This window comes from Drosophila guanche, unplaced genomic scaffold (assembly GCF_900245975.1).
Source record: "Drosophila guanche unplaced genomic scaffold, DGUA_6, whole genome shotgun sequence".
In the NCBI taxonomy this organism is placed as follows: domain Eukaryota; kingdom Metazoa; phylum Arthropoda; class Insecta; order Diptera; family Drosophilidae; genus Drosophila; species Drosophila guanche.
Window position 1 is genome coordinate 1,196,479 of NW_022995756.1, and position 27,150 is coordinate 1,223,628.

Here is a 27,150-nt window from a genome sequence, read left to right on the forward strand (position 1 = left end):
GAAAAATGCGAGAGCGATGCAGAAACACGACCGGCTTGCTTGAGGCTTTGATAGCTGGATGGTCATATGGTCATTGCCTAAGGAATTGCATTTTTACACCCGGAGTAAATAGGGTATATTGTATTTGTGCACAAAGTGGATGTATGTAACAAACAGAAAGAAACGTTTCCGACCCCATAAAGTATATATATTTGTGATCAGCACCAATAGCCAAGTCGATTGAGCCATGTCTGTCTGTCCGTCCATCTGTCCGCCCGTCCGTCTGTCCGTCCTGATGAGCGCCTGGATCTCAGAGACTATAAAAGCTAGAGCCACCAAATTTTGCATCCTGACTTATGTATGCTCACACTGTTACAAGTGTATTTCAAAAATGAGCCACGCCCCCTTCCGCCCCCGCAAAAGGGCGAAAACTTCCCAAATCTACAATTTTGAAGATAAAAGAAAACTAAAAACGCCATTCCGTAGGAAATGGCAATATCTATCACGAATTTGGGATCCGATCGGATCATTATTATAGCCAGAATGAAGAAATTAATTTGCAGTGGCTAAACCCACCCTATCCCGCAGCTTATATTTGTTTTTTTCACATTCTCTCATTCACACTCTGCTTCTGCTGTGTTCGGCCACTGCCTCTGCCGCGAGTCTGCAGTGTGTGGGTCTAGGGAAGGGGAGCGAGCTAAAGGAGCGTGTTGGTGTGAGAAGTGTTGTAGATGTAGTTGAAGAAAAAATTCAAAATTTGACAAATAACCGCTAAGGTGCAGATGTAGTACTGAGTGCCGGGTATAAAAGTTGTGACGCGTAAGAAGCTTCTCACACGTCCCTTCTCGTTATTTTATTTGTTCTTTAATATTCACAATTGTGGATGCAAAAGATTTTCGACCTTTATGGGGGTGGAATGCTAAACTTTGTTACCAAACTTGATACAGTCTGATATCACATGGCTAGGTTAGGTTAACCCGGGCGGGCCAGTGACACTCATAGGCAAGTATGGCCCTTAGTTATCCGGATGGGGTGTATGAAGTATCGCGTGCGCGTTTAGGCTGGTCTAAAGTCCGCGAAAATCGAGGTATTCTTGGCAAATCCAAGTAGTTCCTCTGGCGTGTTCTTGGAGCCATCTTCAAGTGTGCCAGCGCAAAGGCGCCTAGGTATCTTCCTCTAGCGCGTGCTAGGGCCGTGAAGATGCATATGCGATTTTCCAGGGTTTTCGTGACCCCAGGTTCGTCACATTTCCTGCAGCTGTCTCGGCTGGTGATGCCTAGTTTGGTTGCATGCGCAAAAGCCAGACAATGGCCTGGGAGGATTCCCACTAGTAGTCTGCATTCTACCACGGAGTAGTTGCAGTAGGTAGTAGCTGAGTTACCATTGCGTTCTTTACAAATGGTTTTCAGGGTTCTGCAGGTTATGGTACTGCTCCACCTGTTATTGCTCTGTAGTCCGGCCTGCTTTTCCAGGTCGCTTTGTAGCGTTCTAAGAGAGACCGGCACGCTCTCGAGTCTGTCATTCGCCAGCCCGACGCCTTCCTGACCGCGGACGACTGCATGGATCTTATCGCCTCTGGGCTGTCTACGATTATGTTGACCGCATCGTGTGCTCTTGCTTTGTACTGAGCGACCTCTGCTGCTTTCTTAATGGCGACAACTTCCGCCTGAAATATTTTGCATCGGACCGGTTGCTTATACGACCACCTTATTTCAGGGTTTGTACCATATTTGCCTGCTCCTACTACTCCGTCCATCTTGGATCCGCCTGTATATATTTGAAGGTTATTAGTCTGGTCCCGCACCTTTTCCCCAGTCCTCGGGTCCCATTAGTGACTTTGGTGTAACGTCAAGGCATGTTTAGAGGGGGCATCTAACACTACTCGACAAAATCGAACTATTTTTTCCGCTTCGAACCAAACCGACGTTTTTTTATAGACTGAGGGCTTTAACACTTTTTTAAGAATTAAAGTTTTTCTTCTTTGTCATAATTTTTTTTTTTAATAATTTGTAAGGTCTGTTAGCACTTATTTTTTCACATAACTTAAGTATCTTACATCTGGTTGTGGTGAACTTAGCCATCTTATAAAGCTGATGAATGCATCTCTAGTGTATACCCAAACACTAGCTTACCGTTTGAAAAATATTAAGCTTTGAAAGGCAGAAATGTTGATTTTAGTGCGGTATTTTTTACAAAACTTTGACTTAAAAAACGAAAAATTAATAGCTAATATATTAGCTATATATAGCTAAGCAAGCAAAAATTACCAAAATCAGAAACAAGACAAAACTTAAATGAAACTAACTACGGGAGAGGTAGGCTAGTATAAGAGATTTAAGAAGAGGAAGGGAGTTAGTCGATTATATAATGTGATAGAGTGAATTATAATCCGAGCATAAGACCCTAAAGGGTTCGTGCAAGGCATAATTCGATCTGCACAGTGGAAGGAATAAAGGAATATAGTTTCTAGTGGGTCTAATGGGAATCGTAAAGTTTACGCGGCTCAACAAGTCAGGGCTGTATACATCCCCCTTGATCAAGTTGTGCATAAAAATTACACCAAGCATTTTCCTACGACTAACTAAGGATGGAAGAGTTATTAAAAGAAGTCTACTACGGTAGGATGGCAGTCTCACAGTTGCATCCCAGTTGAGGCGCCGTAGGGCAAATAATAAAAAGTTTTTCTGTATTGATTCAATACGGTCCTGGTGTATGTTGTACTGAGGGCACCATACACATGAGCCGTATTCTAAAATCGGACGAACAAGCGAAATATAGAGAGTCTTCGTTATATAGGGGTCATAGGTTCCTTTTACCACCTCTTTATAAATCCAAGCACACCCATGCCTTTATTTACCATGGTAGAAATGTGTTCAGAAAACTTTAACTTGGGATCTAGTTTAACACCTAGATCATCAGCCAATGTAATTCTCTCAAAAGAGCTACCGCAGAGGGTGTAAGGAGCCAGGAAGGGGCTGGAGCGATAAAAAGTCATTAAATTGCACTTCGAGGCATTAAGTTGTAACATATTTGCACAGCACCATGACTGAAAGCTATTGAGATCAGATTGCAAGCGCGAGAGTAAAATGAAATTTCCTTATACTGGACACAGAGTCCTGATGTCCTGAGTTCCTGGTGTGTATATCCAGCAGACTTTCCAGTGTAGTATAGAAAAGAGGTAAGGCGTATCGGTCTGTATCCTTTGGGTTCATATGGCAGCACTTTCCTGCTTTTGGGAGGAAGACAGCTCGGGAGGTTCTCCATTGTATAGGGATATAACCTGTGTTTAGATATGCGGTGTATATTGCAAAGAACCATGTGGTGATCGAAGCATGGCTGGGAATATTCCGACCAGTCCAGGCGCTTTTATTGCAGTGAATAAATCAATGTATTCTCCTAGAGGTAATAAGATCCATGGGGGGTTGTTGTATCTCAGTTGCTAGGTCCTGATGTATAGTATGGGTGGTTACCTTGAAAGCAGCTTCTCGAATTTTAAGCACAAGTTCCTCTACGAGTTACGTTGGGCCTTACGTATTTCCTTCTTGTATTTCCTGCGTAGGGGTTTGTATTCATCGTCAATAATCCCATCGGTCGCATGTTTGGCGAGCTTGAAGAATTCCTTGAGGTTATTCCTTTGCAGAGAGAGGTCCCGGTTCCACCAGAGTGGCTTGGTGCTTCCCTTTGTTCTCGAGGCTGGGTATGATTCATTAGGCACCCATTAGTTACTTGGATAGGGTCTCTGCCGTAACCGTATTTTTAAACTTTTCTCAGCTAGTATTCCGAGGGCTCTATATTTTGAATTGGCACTTGAACTGAATACACTTATGGTCTGCGAAGGATAGTCTGTCCAAGACTCTTCCTTCAGATACCAGGGTACTTTTTTCCTTGCGGTGCAAGGAAGTCGCTTTTTCCGCTACAAGTGCTAGGTCTAGGTCTAGCACGTTTGACGAGCTGGGAGCTGCGAAGGTGTGCTCCTCCAACACGTTCGCTACATCAAGACTAGTTGTAAATATATATATTACTGACCTCTGTCATTGATGTCGGGGCTTCCCCACACACTGTAGTGGCCATTGGCCTCCGTACCAATGAGAAGTTGATGATTGTTGGAACCGGCTTCTGCCACCAGGCTCCTAAGTTCTTCTCTGGTGCGGGCGACAGGTGTGCCATGTAGCAGGAACCTACCATGAGGCGCTTCTCCTCGCTCTATGTTATGAGACATAAGTTAAGCGTGGATTCCCTTTTGTACGGTTATTTTCCTGCTTACCGGTGTTGAGTAGAAAACGTAATAGTTGGGGGTCTTTAGTTTTGCCACTGAATTTCCGGTTGCTATCCAGGGCTCTTGGACTAAAGTTAACTCTGCGGGTCCTTGCTCCATGCCAAAAAGGAGCTCCGACGACATTGACTTGCTTTTATGTAGATTGAGCTGCAACACACTATTTTTCATGGTCACTACACCGGACGGGTTGACCACTTTAGTCAGATCTCCGTCCTCTAAAGAGACGTTCATCGCCAGACACTGGGCTGCCTCCACGATGGTGTCCAGACCTAGGTCCTTCTCCACCTCGCCTACCTGCAGGGTGTGTGCGTCTTTATCGTTGGAGTGGAGGTTTTTGAGGAACAATAATACGCTGACAATACACCACGCCATCTTCCCGAACCTCGAGTATAGGAGGTCCTCCAATGACGGTCCTCCTACAATGACCCCCTCCTTGGGTCGTGGGCTCCCAATGTGCAGATCCTTCCAGTCAGTCGTTGGAACCTCTAGGGTCTGACGTTGAAGTAGCTTCAACGCCCGGTTCCCTTGGATTGGGATGGCGAAGAGTACCTCCAGTTTGGGCCCCTCCCCCGACGCCTCCAGTTGGCAAACCGTGCGCGTCAGCCGTTAGAGTTGGGTCGTCTTTGTACTTGAGGATTTTGACGCCATTGAGCCCCCCAGCACCGTCGAAGGGGTTGGTCCGCCTTGCCTCGGAGCCGGCTCTGTATTTTGAGGGCCGTCTTGTATTGCGCTTGAGCCTTCATTCCCTTCCTGGAACGATTCGGACCTTCCCTACGTAGGGAGCTAGTGCCTGGTTCTGGCGAGAGGAGAAGGCTATCTTCCTTCTTGTGATCTGTCTGTCTGTGGTCTGTCTATGGTCGACGTATCAGCGACGGCATCTCTGCCTCTCAGCCTGGAGTGAGTTAGTTGTTGTGTGGCAGTCTTCCGCTCCATAGTTTGCCCGAAGGTCCATGTGGCTTATATTTTTCGTGGGGATCACATCCTAGCGTTTTATGTTTACCAGGAACCTCTATTCATGGCATTCAGTTCCCTCGATTTGAGATCGGGAAGACGATGGACCATGACTTCGCTAGAAACTAGTCAATGGTCTCTGAGAACGAGGCATCAAACAAGACGGACGGACAGACAGGCATGGCTATATCGGCTATTGATGTTGATCAATTATATATAAACTTTATCGGGTCGGAAACGTTTCCTTCTATGTGTTACATTTTTCCACCACAAATTCAATATATGTACCCAATTTACTCCTTGAGTACCGGGTATACAAAAATATTGAGTATATACCGGGTATATAAATCAGGAATACTGAGGAATACTACGCTACTTTATATGGACGTCTACTCGGGGGACGCTGCTTTCAAAAGTCAGCTATTCAGTCCCGTTATGTATGAAGGTAAATATATAATCGTACTGACTAATACCGGGTATGAAAGGAGTGACGCCGTTGAACTCGAGTCACAACGTTCCTCCTCTACAATGAGTACATTTATCTCAGTTTTAAGGCACTACAGTTGTGACGGAACTTTGTCCGTCTCTGTGTTTGTTAGCTGTAATAGAAAATAACCCCCAACCCGCTGGATCTACCGACTGGTAGATCAGTCAAGCGATTTGATCAAGATCTACCGCCAATCAATTGCGTGGACTGAGCGTGAGCTATGTCAGACACATTGCCTTAGAAAATACGAGACTACACCTTTGACGCGAGAATGTGAAAACGCTGTAAGAACAGATAGACCTACGGTACCAAGAAAGATTCCAGTAATTAAAGCTAGCCCGTGCACTTCTTAGTGCATATATATTTGTTGGAATGAACCAATCAGCCTCGCTGACTCAGACGGATCCGCATCAATAATCCCCTCGAAGTGTGTCTGCATGTGTGCGTCCAAACCTCCGCGCCATCGCAGACCTGAAGGAAAATCCCGGAGGAAGCTTAAACGTAGCCTTCTTTTTGAACCAGAGGTATTGTCTCTATGAGCTACTACTAAAAGATTTTCTTGTCGGAAGTGACGTCACACGTGTTCTGGAGTTGAGTCCCGTTCCCAGAGTGTTTTGAAATGTACGAGCCACTCCGCGCTATTCGCACTTTTCTTTTCAAAGCGTTGCATTCTCAATTCGTGGTCGCGACGAATTGAAGACCTTCCCGATATCTGGGAGCCACTTGGCTCTCGCTTCGTGGCCTATCTTTAGCGGGTGGGCACGGGGAGGAGCAATCCAATCTGCGGGTCGCTAGGCGGGAGCAGGTCATGTCAGTTGTAGAGCCATTGTCATGTTGGTGCAAGGATTCGAGCACAGATCAATTAGCCGAAACAGGATTAGTATATACATATGTAAGGGGTGATCTCCAAATTTGCCTTTTTGTCTAAACAGCCTCAGACCCAGCGACGAAATAGGATCGGGACTAGATCGAACAACTCTACATCTAAACAGTCGACTCCAAGATGGAAGGAAAAATCTGGGGCCATCGAGTCCCTGGAACATTTCATCTGAAACTCTCGAGCTCACTCACAGATTCGTCTAAAAAAGTTATTAACTCGCACGAAAATAATTATTAATCATTGAAAAAGTTTGTTTTAATATTCGGGCTTTACAAATAAACATTTAATTATTTAGTAGGAAAATCTGGCCAGTAATTTACATAATACTTGTGTGTTGTACCATCAAACAACCGTTCAAGCCAATTTTCAAGGCTGTCAAGTAAATTATCTTCAAGAAGAATATTTATTTCTGCATCTGATTCTTCAGAAAAGCTTGATCCTAGAAATGTTCCGACTTCCGGATCGTCATTCAAGTTAAGCAGCTGCTTGGTAATTTTTAGCAATCTCTGAAATAAGCGAGAAAAGACAATATTAGTTTTTGAATCAGGGTTCATAAGCATAATAAGCAAACAAATTACTAGTTTTTTTTCTTTTAACTCAAAGTCTTTAAGGGTTTTAGCCTTATTCAACAGCCAATAAAACTCAGTGATCAAAACCACGTTTCTGATAGACTGTGGTCTTTTAAAATGGTAAAGCTTTCTATAACCATAAGGTAAACACGTAGATTTACAAGAAAGCGATGCAAGAAAGTGGTCAAAAGAAACACGTAGCTGTGGATCATCAGCTACAATCGGCCAACACGCTCCCTTAGCTCGCCCCCTTTCCTACACACTGCAGAGGCAGAGACGCGGCAGAGGCAGCGGCGGCACACTGCAGAAGCAGAGTGTGAACGAGATAATGTGCAAAAAAAACATATATAAGCTGCGGAACGGGGTGGGTTTAGCCACTGCAAATTAATTTCTTCATTCTGGCTATAATAATGATCCAATCGGATCCCAATTTGGTGATCATTTACTAAATACACTTGTAACATTGTGAGCATACACAAGTCTGGATGCAATATTTGGTGGCGTGCAGACGGGCAGACGGACGGACAGACAGACATGGCTCAATCGACTCGGCTATTGATGCTGATAAAGACATATATACTTTATAGGGTCGGAAACGTTTCATTAGCGCACAAATACAATGCACCCTATTTACTCTTCGAGTACCGGGTATAAAAACAGAAAATTCGCGGATATGGTTTTGGGAATAAAGTCAATGAATTTAAAAAGATCTCCCGGGGAAAATATGTCTTAAATTCTTATAGGTGTATTTAATGTGTTAAAATAATTATATAATGACAAAATTAAATTTATTGCTGACCGGAAACAAAAGACAAAAAGTTTTCTAACGGCTATTCGAATAGCCGAGTCGATATAGTCATGCCTGCCTGTCCATCCATCTTGATGAGCGGATGATTTCTTAACGTTGCTTAACGTTCCTTCCTCTTAACGACAGCGTCACTACTTTAATACCCGATAACACTTATTCGACAAAATCAATTTTTTTTTCCTCCAAGGAACCAAACAGACTTTTTCTTATAGATTTGGGGCACTTTTTTATGAGGTTTTAAAAACTGAGTTTTCCTGAGTTGTTAAAGTCAAATTTTCGTTGATGCTAATCAAAAATATACATATGTATATCCATTATACAGTCGAAAATGTTGAATTTTTGTTTATTACTTCAAATCTAATATACCCCTTTAACTCTTCGAGTACTGGGTATGAAAAGGCACCAGAAAAATTGGTCATGGTGTCTGTAAATCTATTTTTATCCTTTCTCAATAAACATTCGCTTTGTTGCATAAAAAGTAATTTACTTTCAATTTCGTCGAGGAAATTGTTTATATTAAGAATCGGGAAAATGTTGGTCTTTGCGAATAAGGGATTAGGGCGCGTTCCCGTTTTAAAAAAATATAGATAGTAAACCCATCCTTAGAGCTAAAAAATACCTTTGTTCCACGAACCGACTCAGGATGCTTGGCGTGATACATACAAAAATATTTGCGGTGTCCATTCAAAGCTATTACAGTTCCAACACAATTTCTTGGATTTACTTGCAACTTTTCAGTAGAACACAATGATAAACGAAGAAGTTCTGTATACCAAGACAATCCTTTTTCAATAAGCATATGCCCAAATAGTAAAGTTTTCGTTTTCCGATATGGCCATACAGCTTTATGAAAATGTGGTAGAAGCTTTGTCCGACTTTGAACATCTGTTATTAGCAATAACGTTCGGCATCCAGGCTTAAGTAGACGAACCATTCCGTTATACTTTTCTGCTCTTAGTTCATACAGCTTTAGTTCCGGAGTTATGTTATTTGGTTTTCGGACTAGAACACAAAAAATAGTATTGTATATGTAGTAGATTATTCAAAAATATTAAAAAGTGAAGTTAATGAGAAATATGTTCTACAATTAGATTACCTTGTCGCGATTACCCGTGTTTCTCAAATTTTGTAATTCTTGTAGTTGTACGCATAGCATTAAAAGGTACTCAGCTTTAAAACTAATGTTTAGTGAATAATTATATGTACGTACGTTTTTATAAATATAAATAAATAATAAATTATATTATTTTGAAAATAAAAACGCATACCGGGCGTTGTGAACATATGCAATAATACTAACACAACTCGAAAAAATCAAACAATTTTTTCCATTTCGAACTAAACCGACTTGTTTTGATAAACTTCGGGCTTTTAATGTTTTTAAAGAACTATGTTTTTTTCTATGACAGAACTTTTTTTAAAGAAGTCTTAAAGTCTGGTTTTGTTTGTAAACGTTTTTTTGAGGTAGCGCTTCTTTATTTCACATAACTTAAGTATCTTTAATTTGGTTGTAATGAGCTTAGTCATTCTATAAAGCTTATGAATGCATCTACAACGTATACTCAAACACTTTGTGGTGTTAGCTTACAGTTGGTCAATAGGTCAATAGTTTACCTTTAAAATGTAAAACTTTTTTTTTAAGAATTTTTTAAATCTGGTATTTTTTTTTTTTAACTTTTTGTATATATTGTGTTCATTGCTTATCAAAATCTATGGAGGGACGGGATCTTTCCCGAGTTTTTAAAGTTAAAATTTCGTAAAAAGAACACCACACAAATGTTTGCATTTCCAAGCTTATTACTTTCGAGACGGTACGCTAAAGCCACAAAGTGTTTTGTTTCACTTTTTAGTGACATCAATCAGCTTTTCAGATAAACAAAGTTCTTTACATCCAGATCTAAGATACTTAAGTTATGTGAAAAAACAAAGAGCTACCCCTGAAAAACCCGTTACAAAACATAAAAAAATTAAAATTCTCCAAAAAATAATTCTGCTACAAAAAAAAACATAGTTCATGTAACAAATATAATTCCCGATATCTATCAGAAAAGGTCGGTTTGGTTCCTTGAGAAAAAAAAAGTTTGATTTTGTCGAGTAGTGTCGAGAAGCGATGATTCAAAGTTTGGTTTAGTAGTGAAATTAAAAGTTAATTGTTAGTTATAATAGCTCCTTTCACGGAGTTCTGAAAATTTCGAACAGCCCACTACTTATAAATATTTAAATATATTGATAATTATCGAGAATGGAATATTTGTAAATTATCACTTACTTGTCTCATCAGTAAGATGTCCCTGAGCCTTTAGCTGCTCCTCTTCAGCCCTAACGAAGTACATCAATATATAACCGACACCAAACATAAATCCAATGGTTCCTAATAGCGAAAATGCAGCAAAAATATGCTCGTCTTCTACATTTTCGGATAAATAGTCAACTAAATATAGTAAGTGCGTTATCCATTTACTAAAAATTCCTTGAGAATGCTCGTCCAATAATTTCTGAAAAAGGTCAATTTCATTTTATGTGAACATTTTGTAATGACATACATTACCTGAACAAAAGCTTCGTAGCTTAACGCTTCAGATTCTTTTAAAAGCTTTTGAATTTTGTGGGTGAGTCCAGCTTTTGTTGTATTCATTATGCTTTCAGCTGGAACAGTAGAAGCAAGTGTAGCATCTTGCTTAGCATCAAATAACCATTCGTATTTCACGCGTGTATTATCCCGACGCCAAATAATAACAATTTGTAGGCGGTTTTTGTCAAATGATCCTTTTGATAAGGCATTTATAAAATTTGGCTGCCTTTCCTGGAAGTTGTAAACTTATATTAGTGTTTTCTTACTTAATTAGCTTATGTATGCTAAATTCAGAAATAATTTCTCACTAATTACACTACTCGACACGATTTTGCCACTTCGATCCAGACCACCTTTTTATGCAAGAAGTGGGGCTTAGAAATGGTTGGATGATAATTTTTCAAACCCGGTACTCGGTACTAAATAGGGTATATTGTACTTGGGCACAAAGTGGATGTATGTATGTAACAGAAGCAGACGTTTCCGACCCCATAAAGTATACATTCTTGATCAGCATCAATTGCCGAGTCGATATCGCTATGTATGTCTGTCCGTCCGTCTTATTGCGCGCCTGGATCTCAGAGACTATAAGAGCTAGGGCCACCAAATTTTGCATCCAGATGGCTGGATGCTCACACTGTTACAAGTGTATTTCAAAATTTCGCCCCACCCCTTCCGCCCCCGCAAAGGGTGAACCCCAAAAATTCCATTCGGTAGGGAAGGACCATATCTATCAGATCACCGAACTGGGATCAGATTGGATCTGATCTTACAGCCACAATGAAGAAATTAGTTTTCAGTGGCTAACCCCACCCTGTCCAGCAGCTTTTCTTGCTTTTTCACATTCTCTCATCCACCCTATGTTTCGTGCAGTGTGTGGCTCTAGGGGAGGGGGAAGAGCTAAAAGAGCGTGTTGTCGTGAGAAGTAGATGTAGATGTGCTTTGTCGAAAAAAAAATGTAAATGTAAAATGTGAAAAAAGCCACTAAGGTACAGACGTACTATTGAGGACCGGGTATAAAAGTTGTGACGCGTAACAAGCGTCTCACACGTCACTCCTCGTTTTTTCTCGTAACATCCGCAACATCTGTTGCATCATGACTGAGTACCGGGTATAAAAGAAGTGACGTGACTGTGGACGTTCCCCCTAGTTATACTCAGTACTCGAAGAGTAAATAGTAATTGTATTTGTGCGAATGACGGTTGTATGTAACCTACAGAAGGAAGCGTTTCCGACCCCATAAAGTACGTCCGTTTTGTTGAGCGACTGGATCTCAGAGACCATAAAAGCTAGAGCGACCAAATGTTGGATTCAGACTTCTGTATGCTCACACTGTTACAATGTAAAGCCCCGCAAAAGGGCGGAAACCTCCCAAATCTACAATTTTGAAGATAAAAGAAAACTAAAAACTCCATTGCGTAGGGAATGACCATATCTATCAGATCACTGAATTATGAAAAATTAATATTATTTAAAGTGGAAATAAAAAATATTACGACTTGAGAAGAACTCTTGAAAACTGCATTTATTGTATCATTGTACTGATGGATGAAGGATAATTTAAATATTTACTGAGATGAAATTAATGGCGATTATAGTAAAATACGTTACCTTAAACATGTATGCAAATCGAACTCTCTCCGCACTGTATCTACTGTGTGAAGCAATTTCTCTCATTGCACCCCTTGCCACATTGTGTTCATCCGTGTTTTCAGTAATCAAAATTACACACAATCGTTTTCTGGGTCGGTTCCACTCAGCCGGGCATATACCTTGAATGAAATCAAAACATAACTAAATGTACCTATCATTTTGTAAGATGAAAAAAGAGACCAGTAAAACGAAGAGGAAAATTGTGAGACGCACCCAAAGTCGCGTGTATCTATTAGATACAGTGTATCTAAAACCGAGGCGTAACGTTGAGAGTCGCGTTCAAAAGCCTCACACTTTTATCCCTAAACATCCCTAACATTATGATTCTTGTCGTATTTTTAATATTTCATCTATTTGTCGTCGAAAGTGGATGTACATATGTAATGCACAAAAGGAACAGTTTCCGACCCTAGAAAGCATATTTTTTCTTGATCAGCATTAATTTCCGTCTTGTTTGTCGGCTAGTTAGTACTAAGAGACTATAAGAACTAGTCACCAAATTTTTTGCGAAGACTCATGTGAAATCACACTTAATCCAGTTTGTCAAAGCTTGGCCCGTCCTTTTCAGCACCCACAACGGGCGAAATTCTGACATCAACAATTTTGCAGATAGGTCTCCACCCCATTATGTATGTTAGTATGTACATAGCAATGTGGGTTACAGCAGTCTTTATTGCTGCAAATTGTACATACATACATATGTCTATACTAACTGCGTACCGTGACTAAAACTTGTGAATTGAATTACGAATTTCTTCAAACCAATTTCTTATTTCTGGCTATATTAATGATCCGACCTCATCCTAATTCGGAAAACTGATAGATATGGTCATTCTCTCCAGAACTGCGCATCTTCAAATCGTCGTCCTTGTTGGGACCACTATTTCTGACAACAGGGCGCTCATCGCTATTGATGATTGCTCAATAATATATCTTCTATATTGAGTCGTGAACGTTTCCTTCTATACTTATCCTTCTTATGTACATTGCTTCTGTTATACCATTAAACAAAAATCAAAAATATCTTTACATCCTTTGGCCCGAAACGCCTATTGATGAATTCACGGCGTAATTTCCTATAGGAGCTCCAGTCGTTAAAAGGGACTTATGCATATTTTAACGATCCCATGTCTGATGGTGACATTAATGAAGAGGTGAATGGGGTCCGAACTCCTGCACATCGGAGACTTTCCAATACGCAAATGTTGCTCGAATAAGCCTAGAGTTCTATGGTGGAACGGGCGAAGGCGTTAGGGCTTGCATGGGATCCATGGGATAACAAAGCTTATTGAAAGAAGATTTAACATTTGCCGGCAGTCTGGTAAGATATGACATCTCAATTACGCATTGTTCAGAACATCAAGTATTTTCGTTTCCTCCAAACTCATCTCTCGAGTTGCACGCATTTTGTGATGACAGCTTGACAGCATATGGAGCTTGCGTCATCACCCTGTGATTTCCACTCAACTAGTATTGTCTCAACTAGTATTGCCATGAGTACTTGAAGCCTTAAACTTTATCTCCCACAGAATTGAACAAATCCAGGAGCTGACACAGAAAATGGAGTGGCATCACATTCGAACAGATATTCACCCAGAAGATGTCGCAGCAAGGGGATACTTCCCAATATATCTTATTAGATTTGGAACTTTGTTATCGAATTCTTTAGGATCCCTCCTCGATTTCCCTATTTTGGCGGGTTATGGGAAGGCGGGAGGCGTCGGATCCATTGTGCTAAGGTTGCAGAGGTTTTTTAGCCCCATTTCATACTTTCATACGACAAAAATCAAACCGAAGTCAACATTAAACAATTTGAATGGTTACAATCATCTCATGGATTAGTTGGTTTATTTTTCAATTTGACCGTTCACTATTGATATTGCCATGTCTGTCTGCCCGTCCCTCCGTCCGTAGTGTTTGTCCGTCCGTCTAGAATAACAAAATTCTTATGTGCAGCTTTTCAGAACCAAAATTTCTACAAATGTCCTACATTAAAACTTAAAATCTTTAAGTATCTAAACAATACTTACTTTCCAACATTTCTTGTGATGATAATCTTGGTAAAATTAAAAATTGATTTGGAGTTAACATATTAGTCAATATTTGAGTTGAAATGTCCGACAATGTTATTCTGGCAATAGATCTTGTAGAATCTTCATTAAATATAAGAAGAGTGTCTAAGCTTGGATTTATTTGGAGCCGATCGATTATTGCTTTCGAATTCTTTTTAGTCAGGTCAACAAATCTGAAATTAAAATTTGTATATATCAGGGACAGTATATGTTAGAAGTTATAAAATTAACAATGCAACCTACGAATTTCTTATATAAAGGTTACGAATAACACTTATTCTTAAAATGTTTAATAAAAAACTGTTTATCAGCTGTTCTCCCAGTCCACACAGGCTAAGCACCCATACTTCGCGCTTCGGTTTTGCGTTTGTGTGCGAAGACAGCACGCAAAACGGAACCCTGAAATACATTGGTATTTTGTACGAATCACTGTAATACACGTGTACGTGAGTGGATTTCGTTTAGGTTGTTGGATACTCGACAAACGAAAAGAAATTAAAGTTTGACAGGAATGGTTTGTTTCCGCGGTGCTTAATACCCGATTTTGCACTAAAGTCAATATTCCGACCAAAAATTCCGGCTGAGCTTCATATAAAAGGAGAAGGGACGTGTGAGACGCTTCCTACGCGTCACAACTTAAATACCCGGTACTCAGTGGTACATCCTTACCTTAGCGGTTTTTTTATACTCGGTACTCGAAGAGTAAATAGGGTATATTCATTTAGGGGGAATAACGGTTGTATGTAACGCACAGAAGGAAACGTTTCCGACCCCATCAATAGCCGAGTCGATTGAGCCATGTCTGTCTGTCGTCCGTACGTCTTGTTGAGCGCCTGGATTTCAGAGACTATAAAAGCTAGAGTCACCAATTTTTTTTGTATGCTCACACTGTTACAAGTGTATTTCAAAAAGGAGCCCCGCCCCTTTCCGCCCCCGCAAAAGGGCGAAAACCTTCCAAACCTACAATTTTGAAGATAAAAGAAAACTAAAAACGCCATTCCGTAGGGAATGACCTTATCTATCAGATCACCAAATTGAGATCCGCCACAATGAAGAAATTAATTTCCAGTGGCTAAACCCACCCCGTCCCGCAGCTTATATTTGTTTTTTGGCACATTCTCTCATTCACACTCTGCTTCTGCATTCTGCGGTTCTAGGGAGGGGGGGAGAGCTAAAGGAGCGTGTTGGAGTGAGAAGTTATGTAGATGTAGATGTTGATGAAAAATGTAAAATTTAAAATTAATAATTTAAAAAAAACCGTTTAAGTATAGATGTTCTACTGAGTACCGGGTAGAAAAGTTGTGACGCGTAAGAAGCGTCTCACACGTCCTTTCTCGTTTAATTTCACATTTTACATTTCTTACACATTTACATTTTACACTTCTCGCGCCAACACGATATTTTAGCTTCTAGAGCCGCACACTGTACGATGCAGAGTGTAGAATGAGAGAATGTGCAAAAAATAAAAAAAGCTGCTGGACGGGGCGGGGGTAGCCACAGCAAATTAATTTCTTCATACTGGCTATAATAATGATCCAATCTTATCTAATAATCTGATCTGATAGATGTGGTAATACCCTAAGGAATGGCGTTGTTAGATTCCGCTTTTCTTCAAAATTGTGGATACAGCAGATTTTCGGCTTTTAGGGAGGCGGAATATGGTGTGGCCAATTTTAGAAACACACTTGTATCAGTCTGGAGGCAAGTCTTTCCGTCGGAAGGACAGAGAGACATGGCCATATCGACTCGGCTATAGATGCTGATCAAGAATATATGCACAAATACAATATACCCTATGTACTCTTCGAGCAACGGGTATAAAAACTACTCCAGGGAAAATTCATTTTCCTTATACTTTGGGGATCACAATCCAAACGAAATCTACAGATGTATATCTGTATCAATCTACTGAGAGAACAGGTGATACACAGCTCAGGAATAAGTGGTTGACAATTATTTCTGAAGTGAATCCATAAGAGATGAAAAACTACTGTAAAGTAGTCACTATAAAAAAGTAGTGACGCGGCTCACAATGTTCCTCCTCTATTTGTAGTTCCACAATATATAAGTTTGCAGTTGTCATATAATTTTAGACTCTAGTATTTAGTATAGTGATGTTAAACTTTTTAAGAAAAAAGTGTATATGTTTTAGGGCCTTACATACCAACAGGCAACATAAAAATAATAAAAAGTAGACATGTATTCTTACCCAAAGGCAACACGATCATAAAAAGCAAAGGCGGTTAGCAGGTATCGTAACCGAATTAAACTCCGGGGCTCTAAAATTAATACGCGCACTCTGTTGTCCATCCAGCCACCAAGAAAGTCATCTATATTGTCATCATATACGCGCTGAGCAATCTTATACGGCAATTTTTTTCGTATAAATTCTGTATGTCAAAAATAAACAATTTGGAAATTGAGTCTTTATATTTATGTTTATACAATGAAGGGCTTAAGTCCCCTGAAAACTGGATTGTCAACCCCAAATTTTCATATATTATATATAATCAAGAATAAATTCATATCCATTAAAAAACGAGAAGGGACGTGTGAGACGCTTCTTACGCGTCATACTTCTATACCCGGCACTCAGTACTACATCTGTACCTTAGCGATTATTTGTCAAATTTTAAATTTTTTCTTCATCTGTCATCTTCATCAACAACACTACTCACACTATAAAAATGAACTATAAATTCCTATAAGCCCCAGGGACCGGATGACTTCCAACCAGCCATTCTTTAAAAAGCATAATTACGCCTACCATGGTTACAGATAATCTTTAATTCAAGTCTACCTCAAGCCTAGTATTGAGTCTGAATATCTTTTTCTTCGATATTGAGGAAGCCTTTCAAAAATCTTATGATCGAATCTGGTAGGTTGGTATATACACGACGGTAACTATAAGGCTGGGCTGCATTCTCAGATTGAGAACGAGATGCGCCAATCAAGTCACCTCGCCAAAAAAAGACAGTCACACCAGCGTGCTTCTTGCACGTGTTATATCCACTCTTGTGGAATTTAGTCCTATGCGATAGCGGAAAAGTTTTTGCTTCTGATCGTCTATCGACTTCGAAGTACCAGAAATTTGACTTTAAACTCTCACGGAAGAGAAACGCGGACAAAAGGTAGAAAAGACTTTTGGAAGAATACGGGGCTTGCAACCTGACATCATCTATGTGTACACAGCGATGATAATAATAATTCATCTGTACCTTAGCGGTTATTTGTCAATTTTTAAATTTGTTCCTCATCTGTCATCTACATTAACAATACTACTCACGCCAACACGCTCCTTTAGCTCGCCACCCTCCCCTAGAGCCACACACTGCAGAGTCAGGGCATAGACGCGGCAGAGGCAGAGACGTGTCTGCGTGAAGCAGAGTGTGAATGAGAGAATGTGCAAAAAACAAATACAAGCTGCGGGAGGGGGTGGGTTTACCCACTGCAAATTAATTTCTTCATTGTGGCCATAATAATGATCCAGTCGGATCCCAATTTGGTAATCTGATAGATATGGTCATCCCTTACGGAGTGGCGTTTTTAGTTTTCTTTTATCTTCAAAAATATAAATTTGGGAGGTTTTCGCTTTTTTGCGGGGGCGGAAGGGGCTAATTTCTGAAATACACTGGTTTCAGTATGAGCATACAGCAGTCTGGAGCCAACATTTGGTGGCTCTAGCTCTTATAGTCTCTGTGAACTAGCCGACAAACAAGACGGACAGACGGACGGACGGACATACGGACAGACAGACGTGGCTCTATCGACTCGTCTATTGATGCTGATCAAGAATATATATACTTTATGGGGTCGGAAACGTTTCCTTCTGTGCGTTACATACAACCGTTATTCCCCACAAATACAATATACCCTATGTACTCTTCGAGTACCGTGTATACTAAATCGAGAAGCGTCACAGCTTTTATACCCGGTACTCAGTCAGTATATACATATGTATGTACATATGTGTAGCCTTTTAAGCGATACATACATACACAAGTATTTAACCTTATGATTTTTCCTTTACATTTTACATATTTTTTACAACACGACCGTTTAGCTCGCACCCCTCCCCAAAAACCGCATACACGAGGCAGAGTGTGCGAGCGGGAATGTACCCTAAGAACTTATGTGAAACGCTTTGCACGCGTCACACCTTTACACCCGGTACTCAGTCAGTGTATCTGACCTTAGTGGTTTTTTTTTCGAGCTTTACATTTTTTTCTACATAAGCAAAGCTTCTGGACGGAGTGGGGGTAGCAAATTAATTTCTACATTCTGGCAATAATAATGTCCAATCTCAGATCCTACGGAATTGCATTTTTATTTTATTTTTTCTTTTATCTTCAAAATTGTGGATACATCAGATTTTCGGACAGATAGAAAGGGTTATATCGACTAGGCTATTGATACTGATTAAGAATACATACACTACATAGAGTCGCAAACGTGCGTTCCTTCTGTGTGTTCCGACCACAAATTAAATATACCCTATTGTCTGTTTGAGTTCCGGGTATAAATACGAGAAAAAAAAGCGTTGGTATTATCCGATCTCGAAAAATTGTATATTTGTTCTTTTTGTTGACCAAACACGTGCACAGGTGTGTGGCAGTCAAAATCGAACGGACATGTACTGCGGGAAGAAGAGATTGATGTAGAGACATCGGTGTTCGGGAAGGGCAACAACCTCACCCGATCGCAGGCACCCTCGTCAACCACAGTAGTAGAGCAGATCACGTACCCAGACCCTTCAATCCAGTCGAGTTCACAGAGAACGACGCCGCCCAAGGGTACGGCCTCTAAGGAAGCAACCTGCCTGGAAAGCCTAGGGGAGCTACGGAAAATCCTGTAGGAGATCACGATGCGAATAATGGATAAGAATACGCGTCTTATTAATATAACTACAAGAGCGTTGTTCGTGCAAAAGAACGAGGTGCTCTCGAGAATCAGTGAGGCAAACCAAGTAGACGCAGTGGGCAATAGCGACAGGCAAGAAGCGTAGTTCTATGCTCGGAAAAGGATAGACTGTCTGGAGGAAGTCGCATCGCAAACGGAGGCGTGGCAAAGGCTAAACCAGCCGCCCGTGACGAAAGGTCCATTAGTGGAACAGGGTCCTAGATGTATGCGCCTAGCTCAGCAGAGAGACGCCAACGCTCCCAAAAGGCCCCGAAGGAATACCACAAGTCGGCCGCAAGAGGAGGCGGTAACGGCCGCAAGCACAGTGGGCTTGGAAATCCGGACATCATATAGAGAGTATGCTTATTATTTGGTCTAAATTATAATAAAGTGACTGATATGTTTTTCGCCCGATCATTTCTGTCTCAGTCTCATCCACTTACCTACAACTTTTTGTGGCGTAAACGAATATTCTCGAAACACAAAAACTTGTCCGTTCAACACAAGAATCATTTTTGGAATTTCGTTTGCTCCAGTTTTTCGTAGAATTGACGGTTCGTGAGCAGCATTTATAGTGGAAAAATGAATACCTAAAATATGTGTTTTTAATATCTTAAGAAGAACATATCTTTATTATGATATAAATGATTACCTAAAGGTTCCAGGACATCAATTAACTTTTTAAATGCTCCAACTAGTCGCGTACACTGGAAGCACCAGTCATTGTAAAACATAATTATATGTAATTGTTTTGCACTTTTCAGCAAAATGGTGTTCTCGAAATAATTTGCTGTTACTGAAAGTTTATGGTATAAAACAATGTCTTGATCAATAATGAAATGTTTTCCAAAAATATTCTCATCTTGATCAGATGCAAAACGATCATATTCACTATAATCATGCTTTTTTTGCAAGAAATGAGAGTCTTCATCAATTATTCCGTGTCTGTCATATATTCGTCTTCGATTATAATCACTTAAAAGTTCATATGACTTTTTTATCTCAACAAACTTTGCTTCGGCTCCGGGAATCTGATTTTTGTCTGGATGCCTGAAAATATTTAATAACTTCTTAAAAATATTTAATTATATATAACCGGTCAGACTTGTTTACCACTCTTTTGCCATCTGTTTGTATGCTTTCCTTATTTCTTGGGTAGTCGCTAGACTATTAACTCCTAGAGCAGCGTATGGGTCATTTGAAGCACATTTGCATACATCTGTTGTAGCATAAAGCAGAAGAATTCTTATAGTACAATAGTAAGCAGTTCTATATAGTTTTGCTGGCATTTTTGTATCCGTTTTTGTTTTTCACCCTAAAAAGAAGAATTAGTAAAACGTAAAATTAAGTAATATCGCCATTTTACTTTAAGGTTATCTACAGTTCTACAGCTATCAGTCTTAGTCAACGGGCCTTCGACTACACTACCCAACACGATTTTCCCTAAAGGAACCAAACCAACTTCTTCGGAAGGGTACGGGGATTAGAAATGGTCAGATGATATTCTTTTGTATGCGGAAAAGAACTGGCGTTTTCTTGTATGGCTTTTTTTTAGAAGTATCGTACATCCGGTTGTAGTCAACTTTGTCATTTTATGCTGATTAATGCATGCAGTTTTTAAAAATTCTAAAAAAACAGTAATGCCATAAAAAAACAAACCAAAACATAATTCATTAAAAAATGTTAATTCTCAAAATCTATTAGAAAAAGTCGGTTTGGTTTTTTGAGGGAAGAAAGAGATCGATTTTTTCGAGGCACGGATTTTATGGTCGCTTTCAATAACACTACTCGACAAAAGCGAATTTTTTTTCCGCTCGTAACCAAACCGATTTTTTCTAATAGACTGAGGGTTTTAACATTTTTTAAAGAATTATGTATTATGGATTTACATGGCAGAACTTTTTTTTTAGAATTTTTAAAATCTGTTATTTTCTTGTAGAGCTTTTTTTAGAGTTAGCTCTTCTTTTTCCACACAGCTCAAGTATTTTATATCTTGTTGTGATGAACTTAGCCATTCTATAAAACTGATAAATGCATCTATAATGTATATCCAAACACTTTGTGGTTTTAGCTTACCGGTTGAAAAATATTAAGTTTTGAAATGCAAATATGTTAATTTTTGTGACTTTAAAAACAGGAAAAGTGGAAAAAAAATTAAATCCTGTGTCCTCTATTTTTTATGTACGGGTGTATTAATTTGGCGACGTTTAAAGTATTGCTCGTGGTCTGGCTTTCGCATTGCTGCATTGGTGTTAGTGTTAGAGAGCGTGGGAGAGCGACTATAGTTGCTTCATGGATATATGTACTTATACATATGTATATAATTATGTAAAAATGTTTGTACTCCCATCCTTCCGCTGTCAATGAGCGTCTGAAAGGGTGGGGTACTCGAGGTTCTCAATGCAGTCGTTTTATGGAAGCTTACCCAAATTTGTTCGCAGCGGAATTCTGCTAATTGTGCGAAATAGAAAATAGAGCGTAATGAAGTGATGGACCCCGTTAATAATGCGAATCCAACAAATATGTATTTAGTCAACAAAACAAATAAAAACACAAAAACAAAGCTGTCCATGTAAAATATTTTACTTTATTTTTCAAAAATATATAAATAAAAAATGTAAGCACAGTAAAATGATTATGTTAAGCTATTTAATAAAAATAAATAAATGTTGCATAATTAGTTTGAATGGATTTACAGCTTTGGTTAAAAACATGTGTAAGGCAATTGGGCGTATCGGTTACCCGGTTGCCTTTGGGTATTTTTTTTCATTGGTAATGCCTTACAAAAAATATTTTAAAACGAGAAGGGACGTGTGAGACGCTTCTTACGCGTCACAACTTTTATACCCGGCACTCAGTACTACATCTGCCCTTTAGCGGTGTTTTTTCAAACAACACTTCTCACACCAACACGCTCCTTTATCTCGCCCCCTTCCCTAGACCATCACGTTGCAGACTCGTGGCAGGGGCAGTGGCATCACACAGCAGAAGCAGAGTGTGAATAAGAGAATGTGAAAAAAAATAAATATATGCTGCGGGGCGGGGTAGGTTTAGCCACTGCATATTTATTTCTTTATTCTGGCTCTCCCAATTCGGTGATCTGATGGATATGGTCATTCCCTACGGAATGGCGTTTTATCTTCAAAATTATAGGATTGGGAGGTTTTCGCATTTTTGAAGGGTCGGGGCTCATTTTTTAAATACACTTGTAACAGTGTGAGCATACAGAAGTCTGGATGAAAAATTTGGTGGCTCTAGCTTTTATGGCCTCTGAGACCCAGGCGCTCAACAAGACGGACAGACGGACAGACAAACATGGCTCAATCTACTCGGCTATTGATGCTGATCAAGAATATATATACTTTATGAGGTCGGAAACGTTTCCTTCTGTGCGATACATACATTAACTTTGTGCACAAATACAATATACCCTATATACTCTTCGAGTACCGGGTATAAAAAGTTCCTTTGGTTAAAGCTAACTGTACCCTAGATGATCGATAGTGCATGCTATAACGTAATAACAAAAGGGGGAAACATATACATTCTTGAACACATTTTAACTAAACTGATAAGTGTACGATGGATCATTGTACAATGTACATATATATTTACATGCATATAATTATGTAAATACATATGTATGTATAATATTCAACCTTTATACTTTCTTTTTAACTCAAATCTGGACAAATCAGAAAGGTGAAAAGTATTAACATATGTCCTATGTACACGACCTGGGAACGTTCAATATCGGCCTTTCGATTAAAAAACTAGACGACATATGCAGAAATATATGTACATATGTATGTATCATGATACTTATGTATCATATGTATGCAGCTGGTGTAACACTTACCACAGTTTAAAAAATATTTCAGAAAATCAGTGTCTTAGCACATGTGACTACATCGTTTCGGTATAAGCTGATACAAACTTAGCCTCCATACGCACTCTCGTTATCGCATACCGACTTAAAAACGAGCTTGAAAAATCCTTTTCGGAATCCCAGTAACATTTCCCACTAAAAATAATTAACTTTTCCGAAACCACTTCGTTTTGGAATCGACAGGAGCACACAAATCGGGTACAGGCACGTCTCAATGAATCCAATTCTATCTGGAAATATCAAATGAAAACAGAATTAGACAACAAAGATAATTTGGGAGCCGTACCAAATGTATTCTTTGACATTTTACTTCATTTTACAATTGTTATCTTTTGCTTTACACATCTTTACGTACACATCAATGTAAGGGTTCACATATCGATAAAATATTCAGTCTGACCGTCATAAATATACCTAATTATGTTTAATTTTTCATTTCTTGAATATTAGCCTATTAAGCTCAGTACCTCATTAGTATAGTATTTACTATTTGGTTAGTGTCAGTACTCAGGACACGCAAAATATTCAGGCTACAGAAAGTGCCATATGTTTCGCTATGTGACCAGTACGAACAAAGTTTACTAAAGTGCATGCTCTCTGGGTACACTATTATGTGTTTGTTTACAAAATGAGAACCGTTACAATATCAAATTTTGTATGAAAGGAGGAGGAGTGTGTTATTGATAATATGGAGTTCACCGCATTATTTTATATGTTCGTTAAGGAGGGACTGAAATGAAATAAACCTGTGTTTTATCTAATTATGAATTGATAAAAAAAAAATCCCTTTTCGTTCGACGGCATCAATAATTTTTAAATCGTTTTAATTGAATGCTCTTCTCTAACCCTCCTGCGCCTGTTTTGCTTGTTACCTTCCTTGTTGCGTGTTTTGTCGACAAAAGATAGATTTTTCTTTCTTCCGCTGCAGTATTTGCAGTATTTAATCAACTGAATTTCTAGTATATTTTCTGCAGAGCTGAAAGCTCTACTGCAAAATTCTGTCGCTAAAATTTTCTGTCGAACAAAAAACAGGTTTGATTTCTTATCGTTTGTATGGGAATATCATCCCTGCTTCTATCGCAAGAAAATTTGTGCATCTGAGTAGAGCCCAGTACTCAGATACGCCAAATTTTCTTGCGCTGAAAGTGCATTACATTCGCTCTGTGCCAAGTGTGCAAAAGGGCACGCTGTCTGGGTACACTTTTTTGTTTTTTTTTACAAAATTAAATTCATGAAAAATGTGTTATTTTTGAGTGGATATGGGGCTTTTGGGACAACAATGCAGAGAAAGTACCGCTTTTTTGATAAGTCCGTTCTGACGGTACAAATAATGCAATATGAATGCGTTTTATCTCTTTATTTTTAAAATAAAGAATAAATAAATCAGAATAAAATCACATTTGAGTATTTTTTAAATTTATTTACTGTGTTATTTTTATTAATTATGGAAAGTGCACTGATTCTTGTAGTCCTTCGAGATTACAAACAGAAAACATTTAAAGAGACGAATTACCTAAAAATTGAACACCTTTGAACACATGACCGGAACACTTATCCAGTGCCGGTCATCTGAGTGTCGCGACACGTGTGCCTCGTCTTTTCCTTTGCCGATTCCCTCATTCTGCACGATTGCGCCTACTTTCGATTGGGTGTAGGTTTACCAATTGGGTATAATAACTAGGGGTTTTTTGTATTCATTTGTTTATTCCTTCTAATTATCTTGCTTTAATAATACTACATTCTTACACTAGTGGGTATACTTATAATGAGGGACGTATTTGCTAGTGGGAGTGGGCGCCCGGCGCGCGCGGTACTGCCGCAAAGCATTGCCTCGCACGCTCGAAGGCTCCTACTCCGTCTCCTGCTTACGCCTCCTCTCCAACACTCTCAGCGTTCGCATAACGCTCGAGGCGAACTCTGCGGCCGCTTCCCATGCCCTTGGCTCGGTCAGCATAATCGGCACCAAGGTCTCGGAGGAGATCCTGGCGCCTACTACTGCCTCCATGCGGTGACGCTCGTGGTCAAACCGGTGGCATTCGAAGAGGACGTGCTGTGCATCGTCCACTATGCCGGTGCCGCACTCTGGGCACCAGTCCTCCGTCTCGTGGCAAAAGCGCTTGAGGTAGCTGCGGAAGCAGCCATGACCACTAAGCGCTTGGGTGAGGTAATCTACCTGGCCGTGCTTCCTCTCGATCCAGGCTTGCAGCTTCGGTATGAGGGTATAAGTCCAGCGCCCTTTAGTTGAACTGTCCCACTGGGTCTGCCATCTGCTGATGCTTTTCCTCCTCGCGGCAGCCTTCGGTTCGGCTCTTGTCGCCTCGCTTCCGCCCTGCACGGCCGTATGGATCTCTGAAATCTCCCTTATAAGCTCCCTGAGTGGGACTTGCCCCGCAATGACCAGCGCTGCTTCGTCCGACACAGTCCGGAACGAGCACGCAATCCGTAGGGCACACAGCCCGTATGTCGCCTCCACACCTCTCATGTAGGTCTTCACCTGAGCGGCTTTCGCCAACGCGGGCGCTGCGTACAGGATCTGCGACGTCACGACACTCGTCAGGAGCTTCCGCGTTGCCTGCTTCGGGCCTCTGATGTTGAGAAGCATTCGCGAGAGCGCTACTGCGGTTCCGCTGGCCTTCTTCTGCACGTACTCCAAGTGCTCCTTGAAGGAGAGGCGAGTGTCGATGAGCACCCCGAGGTACTTGATTGCCCTCTGCGAGCGTATCGTGGTGCCACCGACCTTCACACTTGCCGTCTCTACAGCTTTCCGGCTCGATATGAGCACCGCCTCAGTCTTCTGCGCTGCCAGGTCCAATCCGGCGACCGTAAGCCACGACTCCACGGCTCGGACGGCCGCGTTGGCGAGCTCCTCCACTGCGGCGAGGTGCTTGGCCACCACCACTATGGCGACGTCATCCGCAAACCCCACCATGCTGGTATTGGCTGGCATCGGTAGTCTCAGGACTCCGTCGTACATTTCGTTCCAGAGCAGGGGTCCCAAAACGGAGCCCTGAGGGACTCCGGCTGAGACTTCGTATGCCCTGGAACCCAGACTGGTCTCGTACGTCAGCACCCTGTCTCTGAAGTAGCTACGCGCTATTCTCTGTAGGTATCCAGGGATGTTGAACCGCTGTAGGGCCTCTAGCGTGCGGCTCCAATCTCCCGAGTTAAAGGCGTTCCTTATGTCAAGTGTCACCACGAGACAGTAGGATTTGGACCCTCCTCTCCATCTGGAACCAGCGCATGCTTCCTCCCGTTTTAACCACCTTGGAGATGGCACCCAGAGTCGACTTCCCCTTCCTGAACCCGTATTGCTCCGGGGATAGGCCGCCTGCTGCTTCGATGGATGCGCTCAGCCTCGTGGCGATCAACTTCTCGAAGACCTTCCCTATCGTGTCCAGGAGGCAGATGGGCCTGTAGGAGGATGCCTCGCCGGGCGGCTTGCCCGGCTTTGACAGCAAAAGGAGCCGTTGCCTCTTCCACCTCGATGGGAACGTACCCTCGTGTAGGCATCTGTTGAACAGACCCATGACCTCGCTTGGGATCAGCGCTAGTGCCAGATTCGTCGCTCGGTGAGGAATCGCGTCCGGCCCCGGTGCCTTCTTGGGGTTCAGGTCACTGCCCGCACCTCTTCCTCCGTGACCTCGCAGATGTCGTCCAGGCTGTTCTCGGGGAAGATGTTATGGGCCGCCCTTGCGGGAACAAGGTCCTAACTATCCCCTCCAGCACTACTGGGTCTGTTGGGGCTCTGCTTCCGGCGTCGCACAGCTTGAGGAAGCATTCTCTTTTGCTGTCTCTGATTGCGGTCTTCAACTCCTTTCGCGCGACTTTATATGCCTCGCAGCAAGTCACTAGACGCGGAGTTCCCCTGGCTCGTTGGAGCTGTCTTCTCGCGCTATGGCAGATTTTGCGGAGCTCGGCGATGTCCTCGTTCCACCAGAAGACTGGGGCATGGAGTTTCCCAAACGCACTTCGCTGTGGTCGCCCACTCGTTGGCTCCATCAGTCTCTGATGCCGTGTGGGTCCGGAGGGCGCTTGCGAAGGCCTGTGTCCTCAGCGTGGCCTGCCGATACGCCTTCCTATTCTGAGTAGGGGATGCTCTTCCCGGGTCCAGTCCG

General features: G+C 41.1%; 2 protein-coding genes across 4 annotated transcripts in view; one reads left to right on the forward strand and one right to left on the reverse strand.

Annotated features, from left to right (window-relative positions):
* The window catches only part of LOC117590059 (synaptosomal-associated protein 25), a 50,623-nt gene extending 48,740 nt beyond the window's left edge, over positions 1-1,883 (forward strand). For all 3 annotated transcript variants that reach the window (XM_034282382.1, XM_034282381.1, XM_034282383.1), the window contains exon 9: positions 1,850-1,883. The gene's annotated coding sequence lies outside the window, so the exon portion shown is untranslated. The remainder of the gene's footprint in view (positions 1-1,849) is intronic.
* Positions 1,884-6,834: 4,951 nt separating this feature from the next.
* LOC117590089 (dnaJ homolog subfamily C member 16) lies at positions 6,835-23,422 on the reverse strand. The gene is made up of 12 exons (XM_034282431.1): positions 23,322-23,422; positions 23,006-23,265; positions 20,260-20,461; positions 19,799-20,196; positions 19,590-19,736; positions 16,457-16,637; positions 14,206-14,420; positions 12,134-12,294; positions 10,499-10,753; positions 10,220-10,445; positions 8,570-8,952; positions 6,835-7,079 (listed from the first exon to the last, which is right to left on the reverse strand). The coding sequence occupies exons 3-12, from the start codon at positions 20,433-20,435 to the stop codon at positions 6,861-6,863; spliced, it is 2,361 nt and encodes a 786-aa protein (XP_034138322.1). The 5' UTR covers positions 20,436-20,461; positions 23,006-23,265; positions 23,322-23,422; the 3' UTR covers positions 6,835-6,860.
* Between the last annotated feature and the right edge of the window lie 3,728 nt (positions 23,423-27,150).

Coding starts and splice junctions, on each gene's coding strand:
- LOC117590089 (XM_034282431.1), bottom strand. CDS start 20,435: ATGCCAGCAAAACTATATAGAACTGCTTACTATTGTACTATAAGAATT. Junction 16,638..19,589: donor TACGCCACAAAAAGTTGTAG/GTAAGTGGATGA, acceptor TTTGACATACAG/AATTTATACGAAAAAAATTG. Junction 10,446..10,498: donor GCTACGAAGCTTTTGTTCAG/GTAATGTATGTC, acceptor GACCTTTTTCAG/AAATTATTGGACGAGCATTC.